At 45.3% G+C, this 19,479-nt stretch overlaps 2 protein-coding genes across 2 annotated transcripts in view; one reads left to right on the forward strand and one right to left on the reverse strand.

Annotated features, from left to right (window-relative positions):
* Positions 1 to 19,479, reverse strand: part of LOC142687187 (acid-sensing ion channel 1C-like) — a 145,387-nt gene that overhangs the window by 39,356 nt on the left and 86,552 nt on the right. Inside the window, exons 3-4 of the mRNA XM_075847553.1 lie at positions 4,530 to 4,657; positions 956 to 1,106 (exon numbers count right to left, since the gene is read on the reverse strand). Of these exons, the coding sequence (XP_075703668.1) occupies positions 956 to 1,106; positions 4,530 to 4,657 (279 nt within the window). The remainder of the gene's footprint in view (positions 1 to 955; positions 1,107 to 4,529; positions 4,658 to 19,479) is intronic.
* On the forward strand, positions 2,336 to 4,314 carry LOC142687186 (uncharacterized). The gene is made up of 2 exons (XM_075847552.1): positions 2,336 to 2,683; positions 3,163 to 4,314. The coding sequence occupies exons 1-2, from the start codon at positions 2,336 to 2,338 to the stop codon at positions 4,312 to 4,314; spliced, it is 1,500 nt and encodes a 499-aa protein (XP_075703667.1).

The following is a 19,479-nucleotide window of genomic DNA, read 5'->3' on the forward strand; positions in this document are numbered from 1 at the left end:
CAGGAGATGACTTTAAAAAAGGGTTAGATAATTTCCTAGAACAAAAAAATATTAGCTCCTATGTGTAGAAATTTTTCCTTCACTTTTCCCGTCCCTTGGTTGAACTTGATGGACATGTGTCTTTTTTCAGCCGTACTAACTATGTAACTATGTAACTATGTAACTATCACAGCTACAATGTGGGAGGACGTTTTGTAGTCAACTGATATAAAAATGAGGCTTTATGTCCAAAATTCAGAAAACACCATCCTAGCAGGGGGGAGGGGACGCATCAAGTCAAGCACAAAGCTGAATGTTTTACAAGAGTTCATCACAGTCCATGTCCCAATCCAATCTGCGGCTACAAGCGTTATCCAAATAACATGAAGAACATGGAGCAGATCTGCCAGGAAGGATGGGGTGAAAATTAGCCCCAAACAGCGTGCAGAGCTGATAGAACGTACCCCAGCAGACTGGCAATGGTCACTGTAGCAAAATGGGGTTCTACTTAGCACTGGCCTAAAGGGGTTGAATACTTGTGCGAGATGCGAATTTCACTTTTTAATTTTATTTGAAAAACATTTAATGAAAAATAATAAATTATGAGTTTCAGACTTTACTGATTAATCTGTTGCCCCCAAGTCCTTCCCTTGCTCTGTTATCCCCAGGTATATTTCATTTAACATACACTGTATGGCTTAAAGTATATGCACCCCCTCCTAATTATTGAGTTCAAGTATTTCAACCACAGCCATTAGAAACTGGTGCATAAAATCAAGCACACAGCCATGTCATCTCCATAGAGAAACATTGCTAGTGACATGGGTCGTACTGAAGAACTCATTGACTCTACACGTGAGATCACAGACTGCACCAATGGGATCTTCTCACATGTAGCTATGAGAAATCACAAGATCATTCTGACTGCGTCTTCCCTTTAAAAAACGGTTCTGCTGTGAATGTAAATAAAAGTTACCTGGCATATGGACCAATCGACAATTGCATTCTTTCAGGATCAGACGTGTCTCACAGTCAATGCGACAGGCCGAGATGCTGTAGGAATCAAAGTAAGGCGAAGAAAAGGGAGTATCCTTACAGTCCCCCCACGGCGGGGGCAGGTATGTCAACTGAGGTAAAAGGCATTAAGGACAAATATTCACAAGTTTGTATGTGACTGGAAGAGGTGGCACTATACGACACAGACCCCCTGTGAGAACCAAGACCTCACCTCACAGGAGAAGCTACTCTTCCAATAACATTGAGCCCTCTTTTCCGAGCTTTAATTTCCGGGTTGGATTTAGGACTCTCTTAAGCTGCCCATACCTGTTGGGGTGTTTGTGAAGTTTTGTTGAATCTTAAGATTCTCCTAAGACTGGAATTATTGATGTCCACTGCCTACCATGAAAGATCAGCTGTGTAAATGGAAAACATCAGTTTCGTGATCGTCCCTTCAGGTGTTTTTCCAAAATAAGATCATTTCTTTAGACATTGATATCGACTGAACCGGGCAATTTTGTGACCACCTCTCAAAGTAGTTCAAACCTTTGTTGAATCTTTAAAACTAGTTAGTAAATACGACCTCTTCAGAACAAGGACAACACTCAGAGAGCAATACTGCGTATAGAGGACCTTTCTAGGGATCAAATTGTGATGTAGACATCAGTAAATGCATAAGTGACCATCATGTTACATCATCATCCACATCAACATCTACATCACCAACCATATCTACATCGTCATCCACATCCACATCAATATCACCATCCACATCCACATCACCATCCACATCAACATCACCATCCACATCACCATCCACATCAACATCATCATCCACATCAACATCACCATCCACATCAACATAACCATCCACATCAACATCAATATCCACATCACCATCCACATCAACATCACCATACACATCAACATCACTATCCACATCAACATCACCATCCACATCAACATCACCATCCACATCAACATCACCATCCACATCAACATCACCATCCACATCAACATCAATATCCACATCCACATCATCATCCACATCAACATCACCATCCACATCAACATCATCATCCACATCAACATCACCATCCACATCAACATCAATATCCACATCACCATCCACATCAACATCACCATACACATCAACATCACCATCCACATCAACATCATCATCCACATCAACATCACCATCCACATCAACATCACCATCCACATCAACATCACCATCCACATCAACATCACCATCCACATCAACATCAATATCCACATCACCATCACCATACACATCACCATCACCATACACATCAACATCACCATCCACATCAACATTACCATCCACATCAACATCACCATGCAGATCAACATCACCATCCACATCAACATCACCATCCACATCAACATCACCATCCACATCACCATCTACATCAACATCACCATACACATCACCATCCACATCAACATTACCATCCACATCTACATCACCATCCACATCAACATCACCATCAACATCACCATCATCATCCACATCTATATCACCATCCACATCAACATCACCATCCACATCTACATCCCCATCCACATCAACACCACCATCCACATCAACATCAACATCACCATCCACATCTACATCACCATCCACATCAACACCACCATCCACATCAACATCAACATCACCATCCACATCAACATTACCATCCACATTTAGGAATCTCTTAAGCTGCCCATACCTGTTGGGGTGTTTGTGAAGTTTTGTTGAATCTTAAGATTCTCCTAAGACTGGAATTATTGATGTCCACTGCCTACCATGAAAGATCAGACGTGTAAATGGAAAACATCAGTTTCGTGATCGTCCCTTCAGGTGTTTTTCCAAAATAAGATCATTTCTTTAGACATTGATATCGACTGAATCGGGCAATTTTGTGACCACCTCTCAAAGTAGTTCAAACCTTTGTTGAATCTTTAAAACTAGTTAGTAAATACGACCTCTTCAGAAAAAGGACAACACTCAGAGAGCAATACTGCGTATAGAGGACCTTTCTAGGGATCAAATTGTGATGTAGACATCAGTAAATGCATAAGTGACCATCATGTTACATCATCATCCACATCAACATCTACATCACCAACCATATCTACATCGTCATCCACATCCACATCAATATCACCATTCACATCAACATCACCATCCACATCACCATCCACATCAACATCACCATCCACCTCAACATCCACATCAACATCATCATCCACATCACCATCCACATCAACATCACCATCCACATCAACATCACCATCCACATCAACATCACCATCCACATCACCATCCACATCAACATCACCATCCACATCTACATCACCATACACATCAACATCACTATCCACATCCACATCACCATCCACATCAACATCACCATCCACATCACCATCCACATCAACATCACCATCCACATCAACATCACCATCCACATCAACATCACCATCCACATCTACATCACCATCCACATCTACATCACCAACCACAACAACATCACCATCCACATCAACATCACCATCCACATCAACATCACCATCCACATCACCATCCACATCAACATCACCATCCACATCTACATCTCCATCCACATCAACATCACCATCCACATCTACATCACCATCAGCATCCACATCTACATCACCATCCACATCAACATCACCATCCACATCTACTTCACCATCCACATCACCATCACCATCCACATCACCATCCACATCTACATCACCATCCACATCAACATCACCATCCACATCTACATCACCATCCACATCACCATCACCATCACCATCCACATCACCATCTACATCACCATCCACATCAGCATATACATCACCATCCACATCAACATCCACATCAGCATACACATCACCATCCACATCACCATCCACATCAACATCCACATCAACATCCACATCACCATACACATCACCATACACATCACCATACACATCACCATACACATCAACATACACATCAACATACACATCACCATCCACATCACCATCCACATCACCATCCACATCACCATCCACATCACCATCCACATCAACATCCACATCAACATCCACATCACCATCCACATCAACTTCTACATCCTAACTTGCTTAAATAGTGGCAGTTATGTGTTGATATATGTGGACATTCATGTAGATGGTGATTTGATTCTACATCCTCGAGACAACACGACACCCAACAGAAATCATCAGGGAAATGTTGTCATCAGAACCTCTCAGTGGTGCAGTTGTCAGACCTGTAATGTCAAATGTTCAGAAGAAAGAAGAAGAAATGAGTTTTGAGAACCCTCCATAGGCAGCACACGGTCCTATGTGCCTGCTGACAGCTTTGAATCTAAAACAGAGATAAAACGTCAATCACAGTCCTGGAGACAATGGAGAATATAGAAGTTCTATATCATGAAGGACTCTTCTAGCATTGTCATCCTTGACTAGTAATTGTTGTCACGTTGGGTTAGAGGACACACTATAGAACTCATACTGATAGAAAAGGATACCTGCTGCTGCTGACAGGACACGAAAGTCTGGAACCCTGGGGCAACGCCAAACCCCAGTTGGCCTATGTAGGGTGGCTCATCCTGACTGTGTATCTGCACCTTCACTCCAGCCTCCAGCAGAGAATCACCTGTGCAGGACAAAGTATGAGAACACAAGAGAATTTAATGTTTTATGAAGGAGAGGTCGTCAGCATGGCTGCTGATAATCTAATGGTCTCCTCAGATACAAGGTCATCATTATGGCTTCTTGTATCCCAGGCAGCAGCTCCTCTTATTGAGCCATCAAAGATGCTGGATATCTCCCCTGCTGAATCTGTTGTCAAGCTTTTCTTGATTTTTGCCTCTCTGGATTCCGTGCCCTGATTGCCTGATAAGTTTGACCCTTTTGGCTTCCTTTATAAGCCTGGTGCTTGCACTTCTTCCTTTCCAGACCATTGAGCTTCCTGCTTCTCTTCTAGCTCCCTGCTGGCTCTCTACAAACTGTTGCTTCATATCTGCACCGATATTGGATTGTTTCCCGACCACGTCTCTGCCTCATGCTACAACCTTTGGCTGCTTATCTGTGTACAGAACCTGGACTGTTCCTTGACCACTCTTACAGTTATCACCCACCTGCTACAGACCCTGACAGAACTGTCTGGCAAAAATATGGAGTCCACTGGAACAAGTCCATTGACAAACTACGAAGCAACAAATTGCGGTACTATAAGATAAGCATTTGGCACTACCTATCAAGAGATATTTGGGAGAATGGTTTTAACGGCTGTTGGTTTTGATGTGTGTGCCCCCCTCTTACTTTCTTTTAGATATTTGTTTAATATGGATCCTTGGTTACTCTTACATTTTCTGGGGAGCGTTGAGTCGACATTCGTCCGGATGGTCGTCAGTTGGGTCTTCCTTGTGAGACTGGTATCGTATGGTCTGGAGTCGGTGCTCCCCACGTTCCAGTATTAATGCAGGCTGGATCGGCCTCCCGATGTGCTGATACTGCACATTGGGGGAAACTATTTGGGCCTTAGGTACTCCCGGAATAATATCAGATACATAAATTTAATCTTTTGCGCACATCGTCGACTGATCCCAACTTGATAAATGTGTGGTCTGATATTGTTGTGGCTCAGAATTGGGGAATTGTGGTCCTTCATAAAAACTTGGAATCCCACTCTACGGAGTATTTACATAGTGATGGTCTCCACCTTAACGCCATCGGCACAGATTTCTTAAAGTTAGGTCTTTGTGTAGACGTGGAGCAAGCAGCGGTTTTGTGGGACTGGATGGCATAAGGTTTATGCATCCCAGTCTGTGGTGTGTGGATACGTGCTACAAATTATTTTATGGTTATTTTGGTGTAAGGAGGTCACATCGTAAGTATGATGATCTCTTGTTTAGCAGTGCAACGCCAGTAAAACTATCCATGTCAGTAAGAAGGTACCACAGGGATGGTAACCGTCACGGTGTAGAATTAAGTCTGCCCCCGGGGTGGTCCAGTGCGACTGCGGAAATTGGAGCAATTTGATGCTTCTTTTGGAGCCCTATACTCCAAGCAGAGTGCAATCTTTCTCTGGGTTATAGCTATAGCAGGTAAATATGTGTGTATTATGTGCCGTGCCTGTAAAATGGGAGACGGCCATGGTTAGTGACAGGGTTATTAATATTATTATGTATGTGATTACATATTTACTTATTGTGTTATTAAACGGCCATTAAACCAGTCGCATGCAGTCTGTGTCTTTATTTTTGTTCCACGGTTCAAGGCGGGTATTATACAAGTGTAAGTGAAGGGGGTTGAAAAGTTTAAAATTCCTCTTCCCATAGCCATGTAGGCTGTGCTGTATGTTAGGGTGCTGTATGTAGGCGGTGCTGTACATAGGCGGTGCTGTATGGAAGCGGTGCTGTATGTTGGCGGTGCTGTGTGTAGGCGGTGATGTATGTAGGCGGTGCTGTATGTACGCGGTGCTGTATGTAAACGGTGCTGTATGTAGGCGGTGCTTAACTTCATCACACACCCCCCATTTCCACTGCATTTCAGACCCTGCTACAACATTACCTGCTGACATTTCATGATCTGCTCGTTAGCTCAGAAAAAAGGAGGCTGATATCACTCTGTCCTGCTGAATGAATTATAATCGCAGACTGGTTGTTTTAAAAAGGGGGATGGTACCTGAAATTATTGTCTTCTTCTGTTAACCATGATTACCTCCAAGGAAATACGTGCAGTCATCATTGCTTTGCATCGAATGGGCTTTACAGGAAAGGACATTGCTGCTTGTAAGATTGCCCCTAAATCAACCATCTATCGGATCATCAAGAACTTCAAGGAGAGAGGTTCAATTGCTGAGAAAAAGCTACAGGGAGCCCAAGAAAGTCCAGCAAGTGCCAGGACCATCTCCTAAAGAAGATTCAGCTATGGGATCGGTTCAACACCAGTGCAGAGCATGCTCAGGAATGGCAACAGGCAGGTGTCAGTGCATCTGCACGCACAGTGAGGCAAAGTCTTTTGGAGGCCGGGCTGGTGTCAAGAAGAGCAGCAAAGAAGCCGCTTCTCAAAAACATCATGGACAGAGACATTGTGCAGGAAGTACAGGGATTGAACTACAGAGATGTGGGGTTGAGTGATTTTCTCTTATGAAGCCTCCTTCACACTGTCTGGGACATCAGGAAGAATGATTGTCTGAAGAAGAAAAGGTGAATGCTACCATGAGTCCTGTGTCCTGCCAACAGTAAAGCATTCTGAGACCATTCATGTGGGGGGGGTTAATTTTCATCCAAGGGCTGGGGCTCACTCACAATTATACCTAACACCACTTCCATTAATAAAGAATGGGATCTAAACATCCTCCAAGAGCGACTTCTCCCAACCATCCAGGAGCAACTTCTCCCAACCATCCAGAAGCAACTTGTCCAAACCTTCCAGGAGCAACTTCTTCCAACCATCCAGGAGCAACTTCTGCCAACCATCCAGGAGCAACTTCTCCCAACCATCCAGGAGAAACTTCTCCCAACCTTCCATGAGCAACTTCTCCCAACCATCCAGGAGCAACTTCTGCCAACCATCCAGGAGCAACTTCTCCCAACCATCCAGGAGAAACTTCTCCCAACCTCCCATGAGCAACTTCTCCCAACCATCCAGGAGCATCTTCTCCCAACCATCCAGGAGCAACTTCTCCCAACCATCCAGGAGCAACTTGTCCAAACCTTCCAGGAGCAACTTCTCCCAACCATCCAGGAGCAACTTCTGCCAACCATCCAGGAGCATCTTCTCCCAACCATCCAGGAGCAACTTCTACCAACCATCCAGGAGCAACTTGTCCAAACCTTCCAGGAGCAACTTCTCCCAACCATCCAGGAGCAACTTCTGCCAACCATCCAGGAGCAACTTCTCCCAACCATCCAGGAGAAACTTCTCCCAACCTTCCATGAGCAACTTCTCCCAACCATCCAGGAGCATCTTCTCCCAACCATCCAGGAGCAACTTCTCCCAACCATCCAGGAGCAACTTCTCCCAACCATCCAGGAGCAACTTCTCCCAACCATCCAGGAGCAACTTCTGCCAACAATCCAGGAGCAACTTCTCCCAACCATCCAGGAGAAACTTCTCCCAACCTTCCATGAGCAACTTCTCCCAACCATCCAGGAGCAACTTCTGCCAACCATCCAGGAGAAACTTCTCCCAACCTTCCATGAGCAACTTCTCCCAACCATCCAGGAGCATCTTCTCCCAACCATCCAGGAGAAACTTCTCCCAACCTTCCATGAGCAACTTCAACCAACCATCCAGGAGCATCTTCTCCCAACCATCCAGGAGCAACTTCTCACAACCATCCAGGAGCAACTTCTCCCGAGCATCCAGGAGAAACTTCTCCCAACCTTCCATGAGCAACTTCTCCCAACCATCCAGGAGCATCTTCTCCCAACCATCCAGGAGAAACTTCTCCCAACCTTCCATGAGCAACTTCAACCAACCATCCAGGAGCATCTTCTCCCAACCATCCAGGAGCAACTTCTCACAACCATCCAGGAGCAACTTCTCCCGAGCATCCAGGAGCAACTTCTCACAACCATCCAGCAGCAACTAAGTGTAGTTCCAAAAACCGGTTTGACTTACTGTGTTGTGTGTGACAAAGTGGGGGGCCATTGTATGTGATATATGTATTGATTGCTTGCTTGCTAAAAAGTTTGCAAAAGTGACATAATTTAAAACCATTTTTTCTTTGCAGCTTCCTTCCTGCTGAGCAGCTGACTAGGGGGAGGGGTTAGCTGGTCCCAGGTGGTATAAATCAGGCCTTAGTACTCTGTAGAGCCTGCTCTGTGGGCTTGAAAAAACAAGTGGTTTGTATATCAAGTGGAGTTCCAAAAACCGGAGTTGAAAAGAGGAGTTAAGCCCCAGTAAGTACGTGGATTCCGTGCCCTGATTGCCTGATAAGTTTGACCCTTTTGGCTTCCTTTATAAGCCTGGTGCTTGCACTTCTTCCTTTCCAGACCATTGAGCTTCCTGCTTCTCGTCTAGCTCCCTGCTGGCTCTCTACAAACTGTTGCTTCATATCTGCACCGATATTGGATTGTTTCCCGACCACGTCTCTGCCTCATGCTACAACCTTTGGCTGCTTATCTGTGTACAGAACCTGGACTGTTCCTTGACCACTCTTACAGTTATCACCCACCTGCTACAGACCCTGACAGAACTGTCTGGCAAAAATATGGAGTCCACTGGAACAAGTCCATTGACAAACTACGAAGCAACAAATTGCAGTACTATAAGATAAGCATTTGGCACTACCTATCAAGAGATATTTGGGAGAATGGTTTTAACGGCTGTTGGTTTTGATGTGTGTGCCCCCCTCTTACTTTCTTTTAGATATTTGTTTAATATGGATCCTTGGTTACTCTTACATTTTCTGGGGAGCGTTGAGTCGACATTCGTCCGGATGGTCGTCAGTTGGGTCTTCCTTGTGAGACTGGTATCGTATGGTCTGGAGTCGGTGCTCCCCACGTTCCAGTATTAATGCAGGCTGGATCGGCCTCCCGATGTGCTGATACTGCACATTGGGGGAAACTATTTGGGCCTTAGGTACTCCCGGAATAATATCAGATACATAAATTTGATCTTTTGCGCACATCGTCGACTGATCCCAACTTGATAAATGTGTGGTCTGATATTGTTGTGGCTCAGAATTGGGGAATTGTGGTCCTTCATAAAAACTTGGAATCCCACTCTACGGAGTATTTACATAGTGATGGTCTCCACCTTAACGCCATCGGCACAGATTTCTTAAAGTTAGGTCTTTGTGTAGACGTGGAGCAAGCAGCGGTTTTGTGGGACTGGATGGCATAAGGTTTATGCATCCCAGTCTGTGGTGTGTGGATACGTGCTACAAATTATTTTATGGTTATTTTGGTGTAAGGAGGTCACATCGTAAGTATGATGATCTCTTGTTTAGCAGTGCAACGCCAGTAAAACTATCCATGTCAGTAAGAAGGTACCACAGGGATGGTAACCGTCACGGTGTAGAATTAAGTCTGCCCCCGGGGTGGTCCAGTGCGACTGCGGAAATTGGAGCAATTTGATGCTTCTTTTGGAGCCCTATACTCCAAGCAGAGTGCAATCTTTCTCTGGGTTATAGCTATAGCAGGTAAATATGTGTGTATTATGTGCCGTGCCTGTAAAATGGGAGACGGCCATGGTTAGTGACAGGGTTATTAATATTATTATGTATGTGATTACATATTTACTTATTGTGTTATTAAACGGCCATTAAACCAGTCGCATGCAGTCTGTGTCTTTATTTTTGTTCCACGGTTCAAGGCGGGTATTATACAAGTGTAAGTGAAGGGGGTTGAAAAGTTTAAAATTCCTCTTCCCATAGCCATGTAGGCTGTGCTGTATGTTAGGGTGCTGTATGTAGGCGGTGCTGTACATAGGCGGTGCTGTATGGAAGCGGTGCTGTATGTTGGCGGTGCTGTGTGTAGGCGGTGATGTATGTAGGCGGTGCTGTATGTACGCGGTGCTGTATGTAAACGGTGCTGTATGTAGGCGGTGCTTAACTTCATCACAAACCCCCCATTTCCACTGCATTTCAGACCCTGCTACAACATTACCTGCTGACATTTCATGATCTGCTCGTTAGCTCAGAAAAAAGGAGGCTGATATCACTCTGTCCTGCTGAATGAATTATAATCGCAGACTGGTTGTTTTAAAAAGGGGGATGGTACCTGAAATTATTGTCTTCTTCTGTTAACCATGATTACCTCCAAGGAAATACGTGCAGTCATCATTGCTTTGCATCGAATGGGCTTTACAGGAAAGGACATTGCTGCTTGTAAGATTGCCCCTAAATCAACCATCTATCGGATCATCAAGAACTTCAAGGAGAGAGGTTCAATTGCTGAGAAAAAGCTACAGGGAGCCCAAGAAAGTCCAGCAAGTGCCAGGACCATCTCCTAAAGAAGATTCAGCTATGGGATCGGTTCAACACCAGTGCAGAGCATGCTCAGGAATGGCAACAGGCAGGTGTCAGTGCATCTGCACCCACAGTGAGGCAAAGTCTTTTGGAGGCCGGGCTGGTGTCAAGAAGAGCAGCAAAGAAGCCGCTTCTCAAAAACATCATGGACAGAGACATTGTGCAGGAAGTACAGGGATTGAACTACAGAGATGTGGGGTAGACTGATTTTCTCTTATGACGCCTCCTTCACACTGTCTGGGACATCTGGAAGAATGATTGTCTGAAGAAGAAAAGGTGAATGCTACCATGAGTCCTGTGTCCTGCCAACAGTAAAGCATTCTGAGACCATTCATGTGGGGGGGGGGTTAATTTTCATCCAAGGGCTGGGGCTCACTCACAATTATACCTAACACCACTTCCATTAATAAAGAATGGGATCTAAACATCCTCCAAGAGCGACTTCTCCCAACCATCCAGGAGCAACTTCTCCCAACCATCCAGAAGCAACTTGTCCAAACCTTCCAGGAGCAACTTCTTCCAACCATCCAGGAGCAACTTCTGCCAACCATCCAGGAGCAACTTCTCCCAACCATCCAGGAGAAACTTCTCCCAACCTTCCATGAGCAACTTCTCCCAACCATCCAGGAGCAACTTCTGCCAACCATCCAGGAGCAACTTCTCCCAACCATCCAGGAGAAACTTCTCCCAACCTCCCATGAGCAACTTCTCCCAACCATCCAGGAGCATCTTCTCCCAACCATCCAGGAGCAACTTCTCCCAACCATCCAGGAGCAACTTGTCCAAACCTTCCAGGAGCAACTTCTCCCAACCATCCAGGAGCAACTTCTGCCAACCATCCAGGAGCATCTTCTCCCAACCATCCAGGAGCAACTTCTCCCAACCATCCAGGAGCAACTTGTCCAAACCTTCCAGGAGCAACTTCTCCCAACCATCCATGAGCAACTTCTCCCAACCATCCAGGAGCAACTTCTCCCAACCATCCAGGAGAAACTTCTCCCAACCTTCCATGAGCAACTTCTCCCAACCATCCAGGAGCATCTTCTCCCAACCATCCAGGAGCAACTTCTCCCAACCATCCAGGAGCAACTTCTCCCAACCATCCAGGAGCAACTTCTCCCAACCATCCAGGAGCAACTTCTGCCAACAATCCAGGAGCAACTTCTCCCAACCATCCAGGAGAAACTTCTCCCAACCTTCCATGAGCAACTTCTCCCAACCATCCAGGAGCAACTTCTGCCAACCATCCAGGAGCATCTTCTCCCAACCATCCAGGAGAAACTTCTCCCAACCTTCCATGAGCAACTTCTCCCAACCATCCAGGAGCATCTTCTCCCAACCATCCAGGAGAAACTTCTCCCAACCTTCCATGAGCAACTTCTCCCAACCATCCAGGAGCATCTTCTCCCAACCATCCAGGAGCAACTTCTCACAACCATCCAGGAGCAACTTCTCCCGAGCATCCAGGAGCAACTTCTCACAACCATCCAGCAGCAACTAAGTGTAGTTCCAAAAACCGGTTTGACTTACTGTGTTGTGTGTGACAAAGTGGGGGGCCATTGTATGTGATATATGTATTGATTGCTTGCTTGCTAAAAAGTTTGCAAAAGTGACATAATTTAAAACCATTTTTTCTTTGCAGCTTCCTTCCTGCTGAGCAGCTGACTAGGGGGAGGGGTTAGCTGGTCCCAGGTGGTATAAATCAGGCCTTAGTACTCTGTAGAGCCTGCTCTGTGGGCTTGAAAAAACAAGTGGTTTGTATATCAAGTGGAGTTCCAAAAACCGGAGTTGAAAAGAGGAGTTAAGCCCCAGTAAGTACGTGGATTCCGTGCCCTGATTGCCTGATAAGTTTGACCCTTTTGGCTTCCTTTATAAGCCTGGTGCTTGCACTTCTTCCTTTCCAGACCATTGAGCTTCCTGCTTCTCGTCTAGCTCCCTGCTGGCTCTCTACAAACTGTTGCTTCATATCTGCACCGATATTGGATTGTTTCCCGACCACGTCTCTGCCTCATGCTACAACCTTTGGCTGCTTATCTGTGTACAGAACCTGGACTGTTCCTTGACCACTCTTACAGTTATCACCCACCTGCTACAGACCCTGACAGAACTGTCTGGCAAAAATATGGAGTCCACTGGAACAAGTCCATTGACAAACTACGAAGCAACAAATTGCGGTACTATAAGATAAGCATTTGGCACTACCTATCAAGAGATATTTGGGAGAATGGTTTTAACGGCTGTTGGTTTTGATGTGTGTGCCCCCCTCTTACTTTCTTTTAGATATTTGTTTAATATGGATCCTTGGTTACTCTTACATTTTCTGGGGAGCGTTGAGTCGACATTCGTCCGGATGGTCGTCAGTTGGGTCTTCCTTGTGAGACTGGTATCGTATGGTCTGGAGTCGGTGCTCCCCACGTTCCAGTATTAATGCAGGCTGGATCGGCCTCCCGATGTGCTGATACTGCACATTGGGGGAAACTATTTGGGCCTTAGGTACTCCCGGAATAATATCAGATACATAAATTTGATCTTTTGCGCACATCGTCGACTGATCCCAACTTGATAAATGTGTGGTCTGATATTGTTGTGGCTCAGAATTGGGGAATTGTGGTCCTTCATAAAAACTTGGAATCCCACTCTACGGAGTATTTACATAGTGATGGTCTCCACCTTAACGCCATCGGCACAGATTTCTTAAAGTTAGGTCTTTGTGTAGACGTGGAGCAAGCAGCGGTTTTGTGGGACTGGATGGCATAAGGTTTATGCATCCCAGTCTGTGGTGTGTGGATACGTGCTACAAATTATTTTATGGTTATTTTGGTGTAAGGAGGTCACATCGTAAGTATGATGATCTCTTGTTTAGCAGTGCAACGCCAGTAAAACTATCCATGTCAGTAAGAAGGTACCACAGGGATGGTAACCGTCACGGTGTAGAATTAAGTCTGCCCCCGGGGTGGTCCAGTGCGACTGCGGAAATTGGAGCAATTTGATGCTTCTTTTGGAGCCCTATACTCCAAGCAGAGTGCAATCTTTCTCTGGGTTATAGCTATAGCAGGTAAATATGTGTGTATTATGTGCCGTGCCTGTAAAATGGGAGACGGCCATGGTTAGTGACAGGGTTATTAATATTATTATGTATGTGATTACATATTTACTTATTGTGTTATTAAACGGCCATTAAACCAGTCGCATGCAGTCTGTGTCTTTATTTTTGTTCCACGGTTCAAGGCGGGTATTATACAAGTGTAAGTGAAGGGGGTTGAAAAGTTTAAAATTCCTCTTCCCATAGCCATGTAGGCTGTGCTGTATGTTAGGGTGCTGTATGTAGGCGGTGCTGTACATAGGCGGTGCTGTATGGAAGCGGTGCTGTATGTTGGCGGTGCTGTGTGTAGGCGGTGATGTATGTAGGCGGTGCTGTATGTACGCGGTGCTGTATGTAAACGGTGCTGTATGTAGGCGGTGCTTAACTTCATCACAAACCCCCCATTTCCACTGCATTTCAGACCCTGCTACAACATTACCTGCTGACATTTCATGATCTGCTCGTTAGCTCAGAAAAAAGGAGGCTGATATCACTCTGTCCTGCTGAATGAATTATAATCGCAGACTGGTTGTTTTAAAAAGGGGGATGGTACCTGAAATTATTGTCTTCTTCTGTTAACCATGATTACCTCCAAGGAAATACGTGCAGTCATCATTGCTTTGCATTGAATGGGCTTTACAGGAAAGGACATTGCTGCTTGTAAGATTGCCCCTAAATCAACCATCTATCGGATCATCAAGAACTTCAAGGAGAGAGGTTCAATTGCTGAGAAAAAGCTACAGGGAGCCCAAGAAAGTCCAGCAAGTGCCAGGACCATCTCCTAAAGAAGATTCAGCTATGGGATCGGTTCAACACCAGTGCAGAGCATGCTCAGGAATGGCAACAGGCAGGTGTCAGTGCATCTGCACGCACAGTGAGGCAAAGTCTTTTGGAGGCCGGGCTGGTGTCAAGAAGAGCAGCAAAGAAGCCGCTTCTCAAAAACATCATGGACAGAGACATTGTGCAGGAAGTACAGGGATTGAACTACAGAGATGTGGGGTAGAGTGATTTTCTCTTATGAAGCCTCCTTCACACTGTCTGGGACATCTGGAAGAATGATTGTCTGAAGAAGAAAAGGTGAATGCTACCATGAGTCCTGTGTCCTGCCAACAGTAAAGCATTCTGAGACCATTCATGTGGGGGGGGGGTTAATTTTCATCCAAGGGCTGGGGCTCACTCACAATTATACCTAACACCACTTCCATTAATAAAGAATGGGATCTAAACATCCTCCAAGAGCGACTTCTCCCAACCATCCAGGAGCAACTTCTCCCAACCATCCAGAAGCAACTTGTCCAAACCTTCCAGGAGCAACTTCTTCCAACCATCCAGGAGCAACTTCTGCCAACCATCCAGGAGCAACTTCTCCCAACCATCCAGGAGAAACTTCTCCCAACCTTCCATGAGCAACTTCTCCCAACCATCCAGGAGCAACTTCTGCCAACCATCCAGGAGCAACTTCTCCCAACCATCCAGGAGAAACTTCTCCCAACCTCCCATGAGCAACTTCTCCCAACCATCCAGGAGCATCTTCTCCCAACCATCCAGGAGCAACTTCTCCCAACCATCCAGGAGCAACTTGTCCAAACCTTCCAGGAGCAACTTCTCCCAACCATCCAGGAGCAACTTCTGCCAACCATCCAGGAGCATCTTCTCCCAACCATCCAGGAGCAACTTCTCCCAACCATCCAGGAGCAACTTGTCCAAACCTTCCAGGAGCAACTTCTCCCAACCATCCAGGAGCAACTTCTGCCAACCATCCAGGAGCAACTTCTCCCAACCATCCAGGAGAAACTTCTCCCAACCTTCCATGAGCAACTTCTCCCAACCATCCAGGAGCATCTTCTCCCAACCATCCAGGAGCAACTTCTCCCAACCATCCAGGAGCAACTTCTCCCAACCATCCAGGAGCAACTTCTCCCAACCATCCAGGAGCAACTTCTGCCAACAATCCAGGAGCAACTTCTCCCAACCATCCAGGAGAAACTTCTCCCAACCTTCCATGAGCAACTTCTCCCAACCATCCAGGAGCAACTTCTGCCAACCATCCAGGAGCATCTTCTCCCAACCATCCAGGAGAAACTTCTCCCAACCTTCCATGAGCAACTTCTCCCAACCATCCAGGAGCATCTTCTCCCAACCATCCAGGAGAAACTTCTCCCAACCTTCCATGAGCAACTTCTCCCAACCATCCAGGAGCATCTTCTCCCAACCATCCAGGAGCAACTTCTCACAACCATCCAGGAGCAACTTCTCCCGAGCATCCAGGAGCAACTTCTCACAACCATCCAGCAGCAACTAAGTGTAGTTCCAAAAACCGGTTTGACTTACTGTGTTGTGTGTGACAAAGTGGGGGGCCATTGTATGTGATATATGTATTGATTGCTTGCTTGCTAAAAAGTTTGCAAAAGTGACATAATTTAAAACCATTTTTTCTTTGCAGCTTCCTTCCTGCTGAGCAGCTGACTAGGGGGAGGGGTTAGCTGGTCCCAGGTGGTATAAATCAGGCCTTAGTACTCTGTAGAGCCTGCTCTGTGGGCTTGAAAAAACAAGTGGTTTGTATATCAAGTGGAGTTCCAAAAACCGGAGTTGAAAAGAGGAGTTAAGCCCCAGTAAGTGCTCTTCTTCTTTTCTTTTACTTTGACAATTGCTCACTGTTTTGTTGTAACTTGGATAATGGCCAGCAAGATTGGAGGTTTTCTTCAGTGCACAGTTTGCCATATGTATGCACGACTGGAGCCGGAGTTCCAGGGTGAATATCTCTGTGGCAGATGTGAGCATGTTGTTCACCTGGAAGCTCGTATTAGAGATCTGGAGGAGCAGAATGCAACACTGAGGAGGATAGACAATCTTGAGCTGAGCTTGCTGCTCACGGAGCATGCAGTTAGTGGGTTACAACTGGAGGGTGAAGACATGGGTGAGCAGGATCAGGTAAGTAGCTGGGTTAATGTAGTTAGGGGCAGTAGAAAGGGGTCAAAGAAAAGGAAGGCCGATGCGGTTTCTGACATTCCAACCAAAATTGCCAAGTTGGGTGATGATGCGAGGGTGTCAGTCTCAGAAATGGCAGCCCTAGTGGATACTGATCTCCCTAACAGCCGGGAGAACAGCCCAGCTAGTAGTCGGCGGGATGGTAATGCAGGTAAGCCAAGACAATTGATAGTCGTAGGGGATTCTATAATCAGGAAGACGGATAGAATAATTTGTCGTCAAGACCACCTCAACCGAATGGTTTGCTGTCTCCCTGGTGCCAGGGTTCGGCATGTGGTGGAACGGGTGGACAAATTGCTGGGAGGGGCTGGTGATGATCCAGCTGTCGTGGTCCATGTCGGTACCAACGACAGAATAAATGGTAGGTGGAGGAGCCTTAAGAATAATTTTAAAGAACTAGGCCACAAGCTGAAGGGAAGGACCTCCAAGGGTGTATTCTCAGGAATACTGCCTGTGCCATGCGCATCACAGAAACAAAGCAAAAAGGACACGGCGCCAAACTTGCGGAATCAATAGGTAATAGAGCGAAAAACGCACATAAATGCTCACCTCAAAGGCTGCAAATTACCGGCATGTAATTTGTAATGGAAAGCTGCTGCCAATCCCAACGCAAACTCCCACGGAGATGCCAAGGTAATAGAGATAAATGGTAAAAAACGGGATAAACGGCGCTGCTTAGTGAAATTGATTTAATAAAAATACAGGGGATGCTACGCGTTTCAACGCCGGACCGGCGTCTTCATCAGGCATGTCAACAGGATAATACATAAACACACATATATATACACATGCACATAGTTGATGACAGAGTGATTGGACCAGTTCAGACCAGCCTCCTGGCCAAAAAACCGCCAAAAACAGCAGGTCAGAGTTCAGTAGTAACATAAAGGGTAATGAATAGTCACAAATAGGTTAATAACAGCAATTGAATGGGTGGACTGATGATATACAGTAAAATGAGAAAATAAGCAATGTAAATGTTGAACCGCTCAGCCGAATTAAAAAGAGTTTATACGCATCGTACTAAAACTGCAGACAAAACATTCCATTGTTAATAAAAGAACAATATTATTATTAAGACACATGCAGTAAATGAGCGTAAAGGGGTGACATATTATCTGCAGAGGATATATACAATCGGGCGTTGTCAGGGAGATCGTAAGCACTAACAAATCATGGTGGAACGTTGTCATGGAGATCATAAACAATACCGCAAGAGAGGAGAAGTCGTGATGAAACTTTGCATGGTGGAACGCAGGACGCGAATAATGCGCTAGAAGGACCGACGGAAAGGAGAGGTTTTAACCGAAGACAGATTAGCCTAGATTTAGATTTGGGAAGGCATGAGTAAGTAATTGGCAGACGGTAGATAACGTGTTACATTCAAAAGTGAATTAGAAAAAAACGAATAGACAAAGCAAGGAATGTAGTCATGACGACCACTGACAACTACGGTGGCCGGGCAGGTTCAAGACGTTTTATGGGGAGTAAAACTCCCACGGCACTAGATAGTCGATGCAAGAAGAGAAAAAGTCAGATAGGTGAGTGAAACCTCTAAAATAATTAGACTGATAGGAATGTCATTATTAGAATGATTAAAAAACAAGGAATACATGGTAATGAATAGGCCGTATGGGTTATAATGTACAGGGAATAAAACCTAATGCCCAGATGTAAGACTACACCAAACCATAATATATATATATACTCAATTGACAAGGGAGGGGGGGGAGAATTGATGTAAATAGTGTTGATATGCACAAGTGATTAAAAAGAGATGAATGTTGAATAGATAATGACATAGATATATAAGTGATTGGACAGATGTGGTGTCATTAGTCCAGTGCGGACTCTGTAATGTCATTCAGACCATTTGGATATAATGTCCCCAGTTTATATATCCAAAAATGTTCCCTTTGCTTCAATCTGATAAACCTATTGGATATGTCTATAGGTATTTTCTGGATGGGAGTCACAGTGATGGTGTCAAAACTGCACTTGTGTTCCGCGGCACAATGGCGAGACACACTATGTTTATCAAAACCCGTCCTAACATGAAATCTATGCTTATTGACCCTACATCTGAGGGTTTGAGTGGTACGAGCCACGTATTGCCGATCACACGTGCATTGCAGCAGGTGGATGACGTAGTCGCTACCGCAGTTCAGAAAACTTTCATTAGTTGTTACAGAAGTAAAATGCGTTATTTTGTTCGCAATGTTTAGACAACATAAACATCTGGACTTGCCGCAACGATAGGACCCATTAGTGATTAATGATGTTTTCAGGGGGTCATGAGTCATTTTCTGTAGTTTGCTGGGCGCAATCATATTTCTCAGCGTTTTAGCCCTTCTATACGTGATCCTGGGCCTGATGGGAAGGACGCTTTTCATGAATGTGTCATTCGTAAGAATATGCCGAT

The sequence above is a fragment of the Rhinoderma darwinii genome, assembly GCF_050947455.1.
Source record: "Rhinoderma darwinii isolate aRhiDar2 chromosome 5 unlocalized genomic scaffold, aRhiDar2.hap1 SUPER_5_unloc_2, whole genome shotgun sequence".
NCBI classification, from domain to species: domain Eukaryota; kingdom Metazoa; phylum Chordata; class Amphibia; order Anura; family Rhinodermatidae; genus Rhinoderma; species Rhinoderma darwinii.